Source organism: Austrofundulus limnaeus, unplaced genomic scaffold, assembly GCF_001266775.1.
Source record: "Austrofundulus limnaeus strain Quisiro unplaced genomic scaffold, Austrofundulus_limnaeus-1.0 Scaffold112, whole genome shotgun sequence".
NCBI classification, from domain to species: Eukaryota; Metazoa; Chordata; class Actinopteri; order Cyprinodontiformes; family Rivulidae; genus Austrofundulus; species Austrofundulus limnaeus.
This window is the reverse complement of record NW_013952514.1, coordinates 1,150,632-1,158,152: the sequence shown is the minus strand read 5'-3', so window position 1 is coordinate 1,158,152 and position 7,521 is coordinate 1,150,632. Positions and strand designations below refer to the sequence as shown.

At 38.7% G+C, this 7,521-nt stretch overlaps 1 protein-coding gene across 1 annotated transcript in view; it reads left to right on the top strand.

Moving 5' to 3' along the window:
- slc6a3 (solute carrier family 6 member 3) overlaps nucleotides 1-7,521 on the top strand; it is a gene marked incomplete at its 5' end in the record, with an annotated part of 29,008 nt that overhangs the window by 1,133 nt on the left and 20,354 nt on the right. Inside the window, 2 exon segments of the mRNA XM_014014255.1 lie at nucleotides 1,138-1,269; nucleotides 6,104-6,320. Coding sequence (XP_013869709.1) covers nucleotides 1,138-1,269; nucleotides 6,104-6,320 — 349 coding nt within the window.

Below are 7,521 nucleotides of genomic sequence, written 5' to 3'. Positions count from 1 at the left end.
GAGCAAAGAAGAGCAGATTTGTATAAAATTAATTCACTTGTTGCATTAATATATTTTGCACCTATTTAACCCTTTAAACAGATGAAAATAGAGATAAAAAGAGAGAAACACACCACAGCTGCTCTGCATAGATTAGCTTTAACAATCAGTGTCACTAATTATGGCTGTTTAACATAGAGCCCTCATTGTGTTCAAGAGCTGCAGATGATACTGGGGCTAGAAATGACATTTTAGTCATGCTCTGGACTGACACTCAGAATATCCAACAACCTGCGCATAGAGGAAAATACGTGTCTTAAATTATTTATTTGAATTAAATGTATTTTGGGGTTAATTGGTTCAAAAATAATAAAAAAATAAAACAGGCAGAACTTTATAAAATATGTAATATGTTTATAAAAGATTGTAGTTTTTCCACCAGCTTTTGATAAAATCTAAAAAAAAAAAACAATGTTTTGAAGTAACAATATGAATATTCATGTTTTCTTTTATGTTCTATGAGGTAACACTAGAGTAAGAGTACAAATTATGTGATGAATTCATTTAACAAACCGTATGCATGGTAATTTGTATTTTTTTTTTAATCACTGATGAACATACAGGTTAGTTATGTCCCTTTTTAACAAAATATTTTGTACCTGATTTGTAGTGTTGATTACTATATTGCTTTTTTGTAAAAGACTTTTATTTTTACAAAATAAACATTGCTCTGCTCTCTGGGAGACTTAAAACAGTAAAAGGTATGCAAGCTTGATCTAACAAAAATTAAAATTCTTTGACGTTTGCGATCTCTTAAGATTTGATCATTTGTGATTTCTGATACTGATCTAATATTCTCTGAAGTGGCAACAAATTATATGGATGGTGACTAATATGACAAGCACCAAGTATTCATGACACATATTTCATTAATTTATACATTGCATCATCACCAAGCAAGCAATATTTTTGCATTGTGCCAGTAGATGATACATTACTTAAATATGGATGTTAACAAACACGATGATTTGTAAATCTAAGCAGAACAAAATATCATGTTTTGTTGGATATGGCACCACTGTGCTCTGTAGGAATGCTACTGGCATTGTGTGACATTAACTACGTAGTTCAGACAGCACCTTCATTGTATTTATGCAGGTGCATTCTTGGTGCCATACCTGTTCTTCATGGTGATCGCAGGGATGCCTCTTTTCTACATGGAGCTGGCTCTGGGACAATACAACAGAGAGGGGGCTGCAGGTGTTTGGAAGATCTGTCCCATATTTAAAGGTAGGAAGGATGTTCATTTATTTATTTATATATTTATTCCTGATATAAAGCAAGATTTTGTGTACGTACTTTTTTTTGGACATTTGAAAGTTTACGAAAAAAATGTTCCTCACATAAAGACAATGCTACATTTAAATTTGATTAACTTAGTTTGAAACATAGTGTCCTAAACAGATCTGTCTGGTCCTTAATAATTATACATATTTTTTTCTCCAGAATTTATCTCAAGCAACAAAATAAATAAACATTTTATTGTTATTCACATGATGAAAACCATTATTTTGTTTCCACAAGTCCTTGCACTTGTTTTACAAATATGTCACAGTTAATGCTTCTGTTAAGTCCATTTGCCTTTATTGCCGTGTGAATGACAGTAACCCCCCCCCCCCCCACACACACACACACACACTTAGTATTTGCATGTCTTTCAATCTGTGTGTGTGTGTCTGCCCACATGCCTGCCTGTCTACATGCCAGTCTCTTTTGTCCGCCCATCTCGGTGCTGAGCAGCGACAGGTATTATTTATCTCTCCCAGAACATCAGGTTCTGTTGGCACTCAGATGGACAGCAAATGTAAATTGGGCTTTTAGACTTGTGTCCTGGTTGTCCAGTCAGGTAACACATCTTTTGTACACATCGTTAAGCAGAGCCTCATCCAGGAGAATGCCATCTGAACATACGCTAATGGAGAACAAAAACCATCCATCCATCCATCCATCCGTCCATCCATCCGTCCATCCATCCATCCATCCATCCATCCATCCATCCATCCGTCCATCCATCCGTCCATCCATCCATCCATCCATCCATCCATCCAACCAACCAACCAACAGGTCACAGGGGCAGAAGCTTGAACAGGAAGGCCGAGACCTCTCTTTCACCACCCACCTCTTCCAGCTCTTCTGGGAGAATTCCCAGGCTGGCCAAGAAACAGGAGCATGCTCTGGGTCTTCTCTGGGGCCTCCTCCCAGTTGGACATACCCAGAACATTGCCCTAAGGAGGTATCAAAGGGGCATCCTTTCCAGATGTGTGAAGCACCTTTACTGGTTCCTCTCGATGTGGAGGAGCAGTGACTCTACTTGGAGTCTTTCCTAGATAACTTCACTTTAATCTTGTTCTTTCAGTAACTGTCCAGAGTTTGTAACCCTAGGTGAAGGTAGGAACATAGACTAACAATAAAACATTAACAGGAAGAAAGCTCCAGCAGAACCAGGCTCAGGACAGGTGGCCATCTGCCTCGACCGGTTGCGTTGGGGGACAGGAAAGAGACACAGCCAAATACAGAAGAACTGGTCCAGTGCACCTGCTTCTTGAAAAGAGGCAAAAAGAAAAAAATGTGTTGTTGATAGAAATAATTACAATAAACATATAGAGAAGAGAGACTAAAGATAATAGCAGAGTGAGGAAAAGTGCTCAGTTTGTGCTCCAGCAGTCTTAAGTCTATAGCAGTAAGAAGAATAATTCAGGAAACCTAAGCCTAACTATAGGATTTATCAAAAAGAAAAGTCTTCATTCTAATCTTAAAAGTAGACAGTCTCAGCCTCATGGTCAGAAACTGGAAGTTGATTCCATAAGAGGGGAACTTGATAACTGAAAGCTCTGCCTCCCATTCTACTTTTAGAAACTCAAGGAACCACAGGTAAACCTGCAGTCTGAGAGCAAAGTGCTCTGTTAGGGAAGTATGGAACATTAAGATGTTTAATATATGATGGAGCTTGGTTGTTAAGAGCTTTGTATGTTAGGAGTAATATTTTAAATTATATTCTGGATTTGACAGGGAGCCAGTGGAGAGAAGCTAAAACGGGAGAAATATGATCTCTCCTTCCAACTCTCATTACTCTAGCAGCAGCATTTTGGATTAACTGAAGACTTCTTAAAGAGTTTTTTGGATGTCCAGATAATAAAGAATTACAGTAGTCCAGCCCAGACGTGATAAACACATGGATCAGTTTTTCTGCATCATTTTTGGACAAGATGTTTCTAATTTTAGTGCTATTACACAGATGGAAGAAGGCGGTCCTGGTAACATTTTTAATGTGGGGGTTAAAAGACATATCCTGATCAAAAATAACACCAAGGTTCTTTACATTAGAACTGGAGGCCAGATTAATGCCATCCAGAGAAGGTGAAAGGCTACAAAGTTGATCCCTAAGATGTTCAGGTCCAAAAACCATAACCTCTTTCTTCTCTGAGTTTAGAAGCAGAAAATTAGGATTCATCCATGTTTTTATGTCTGTAAGACATGCATGTAGTTTAAGTAACTGGTTGGATTCATCAGGTTCCATGGATAAATATAAATGGGTATCATCAGCATATCAATGGAAATTTATCCCATGCTGTTTAATAACTTTAACTAAAGGAAGCACATTTAAAGTAAAGAGGATTGGTCCAAGTACTGAACCCTGAGAAACTCCATGACAAACTCTGGTGTAAGAAGAGGATTCATTATTAACATTAACAAACTGAAATCTATCAGTTAAATAAGACTCAAAGCATTTTAGAGCTGTTCCTGTAATCCCAATATCAAGTTCAAGTCTACGTAATAAAATATTGTGATCAGTTGTATCAAATGCAGCACTGAGATCTAACAGGACAAGAATGGACACAAGTCCACTGTCTGAGGCCATGAGAATATCGTTAGTAACTTTAACCAATGCAGTTTCTGTGCTATGATGAGCTCTAAACCCTGACTGAACTCCTCATATAGATTATTTCTATCCAGATGTTCACATAGTTGATTTGCAACTATTTTCTCAAGAATTTTTGATATGAATGGGATATTAGATATACGTCTATAGTTGGCCAGAACTCCTGAATCAAGATCAGGTTTCTTAAGTAAAGGTTTAAGACCAGGAGACTGTGGATCTTCTCTATCCATCACTGATGTTGGCCTGAGCTGTAACCCAACAGGATGATATCATCCACAAACCACAAAGACAACATTTTGAAGTCAATGAACCTTACCCCTTTCACCTGCTGGTAGCTCCATGAGTTGTTTTTTTTTTCATAAAAGTTATGAGCAGAATATGGGACAATCAGCAGGCCTGACAGAGTCAGACTTTCACCCTGAAGGGGTCCAACTTACAGCTGGCAATGCGAACCAGACTTTCAAATGTTTGTATAGGGACTGAACGGCCCATGGCAACAGAACCCCACCCACGTAGCACCACCAACAGCGTAACCTGGGGAGCATGGTCAAATGCCTCCTCCAAGTCCACAAAACACAGCAAAATCTAAAGAGACAAACACTAAGTTTCATGTTTGCTTATTAACTCAGTAACACCTTTAAAATATATATTGAAACTCTTTTCTCGAATCAGTATTTTATCCATGTTATACACTTTACAAGTTGAATTTTTTGAATTCCACAATGTTTTTGTTGAATTGCACCCTGCTGAATTTAAGCCAGTTTTCTTCAGTTCTTAAAGTAATTTAAGTTTAGCAATATGCACTGCAAAAACAACCTCAGACAATTTCAGAAGACCATCTGTTGTTTCACAGTAAAAAACTATAGGGCTGTTTTCTGTGAAATCCTGTTTTAAATGTGTAAAGGTTGTCTAAAGTGTCAATTTGTGTCTTCCTATCTGTTGAAGACCATGTGCCTCCTGTGCAAGAACATGTGCTGTCTGTCAGAGACCAGACTGAGGATGTTGACGTTCTAATCACACGCTTCACTCTCTCTTTTTCTGCCTCCCAGCGGGAGGATAACAGTAATTATTCCAATGCACATACACATGCCCGTATTGACAGTAATTATTCTGATCAACAGGCTGGTTTCCTCTCAGGATCAATGCATTTGAAGAAAAGCACCAAGACAAACAGAGACGGGGAGATAGCATGGCCACATGCAGTTCTAATAAGAGACACTGCTCACTGGACAAATATCACATCCACACTACAAAGATATCAATAAGCACAGTTGCGGTCACACTTCTTAGCAAAAGTTTTAACAATTACAGGCAGCCTTAGAAGAGAGGGTACCACTTTAGATTTATAGAAAGGGTAGATGTGTTGATAATTAAGGCATGAAGGGGCTATCATTAAAAGTTGTTTTTGTTGTGGTGAAACCGCAAGCTATGACTGTCCACACACACACACACACACACACACACACACACACACACACACACACACACACACACATTGTATTTGCTGAATGGGAGTGTAAAACAGTAATATTCATTCCTTCCATCCATCATCTTTTACCCACTTCTTTTCAGGGTCTGGAGAAGGACATATCCTCTCTGGTTTGGGAATACCTTGGGTAACCCCAGGAGGAGCTGAAGTGTCAATAGGGAGGGGGGAAAATATGTCTGGGTCCTCACCCTAGGTCTGTTGCATCTATCAGGAAGTGGTGAGGGATGCAGACATATCTTGAGGACTTAATGCAGTTAGGAATTTAATAATAAAAACAAACGCTGGCAGCAGTAAAATATACAGAAAATAAAACTAGAAGGGGTATACGGAACAGACAAGGAGGCAAACAGAACAGGCAGGTAACAACCAGGGTAACTGGATGGTGGATTGATGAGTGATACAGTATAAAGCTGGGCAAATGAAAAGGCTGGGTGGAATGATTACTAATGTTCACAGCTGGAGCAGGTGTGGTGAATTAAGAGCGGAAATGGCTGATGACACAAGGAGATGCTGAGAAACTGAACACAAGGAATCTCAAAACATAACGCATGATAAATTACCATTCAAACATGGTTAACCAGCAGAAAATGGGTGGATGGAGGAGGATAAGAAATTATACGCAATTTGTTAATATGTAGGAGAAAAAAAATAAAGAAATGTTAATCAATAATGTGTGTATTTTGTCTTCCTTACAGGTGTGGGTTTCACAGTGATTCTTATTTCCCTTTATGTTGGTTTCTACTATAACGTCATCATCTCCTGGGCACTGTTCTACCTCTTCTCATCATTCACCAGCGAGCTACCATGGGTCCACTGCAACAACACTTGGAACAGTCCAAACTGCTCTGACTGGGCTGAGAACGGCTCAGTTGGAGACATTTACAAAGCCACGCCTGCTCAGGAGTACTTTGAGTAAGTTTGAGCTACGATTTTTGGCTCTATATGTGGTTGTTTACTTTCCCGTATATGTACACAGAGTGCACACAACTATTTAAGCTGGGGCGGAGCTAGACATTTTTGCATTGGATGGCACAGGGTTGGCCAAGACGTTTTTTAGTGGGTATCATACAAATAATTAAAACTACTCTGATAATTCAAGATGGCCTCCACAGCTAACTTCAAATAGTTATATTTTGTCTGTTTTAATAAATATTGTTCTGAAATCTTGTGTGATCATATCTAAGAATGATCCAAAATACATTGTTAGTCCCAACTAAGATGCTAAAGGGCTATGATTTAGCCATATTTGAAAATTAGCATAGTTTTAGCCAAGCAACAATTCTTTACAATCTGATTTCAAATACAAAATCCAAGATGGTTGCCAAAGCTGATTTCAAATGACTTCACTTCAGCAATTTTTATAAATACCAAGCATAAAATTAGGTGTGTTGGTCACCAGCAGCAATCCCCATGATGTGCTGGCAGCTAATTCAGCTAGCAAAAAAAAAAAAAGTTCCTCTTTAAATGTCCATCTTTGAAATGCTACGTGCAAGCTTCACCCCACTTGTCAATCATTTGAGGGCAGCACTTGGGGTGGCTAAACAGTTGCCATGCCACCTTGGCAACCCCTATGGCTATGCCTCTGTTTTTATCAGATATCAGTTAATAATCTAGAAGACAAAAAAATCAGGTTTTTATATCATGGAATTAATTCTATGGTTGATTGTGTTTGTCATGTGAAGCCTAGCAGGTGTCTCCTGTTTCAGCAAGCGAGGGGTTGTCCTATTGTGGCAGATGACATGTTTCATCCCAGCAGCTAAAGTGGCAGTGTGCTATTTTCACAGAGCCACCTGCAAATAATGCAACCACTAGGACTGAACACTCATTTGGTGCCTCATATCTTCATGTTCAATGATAAATTTCACTTATACAGTTGTGGGAGAACAGTACGGAAGCGTGTTGCTATCAGGCAGGAAAAAAAAATTCCGAGCGCTATCACGTTATAACGTGATACGTATCTTGTTAAAACGTGATACGTATCTTGTTAAAACGTGATACGTATCACGTTTTAACGTGATAGTATCTCGTTAAAACGTGATACGTATCTCGTTAAAACGTGATACGTATCTCGTATCATAATTCTATGTCCAGGAAGTGGCGGTATTATGCTAGT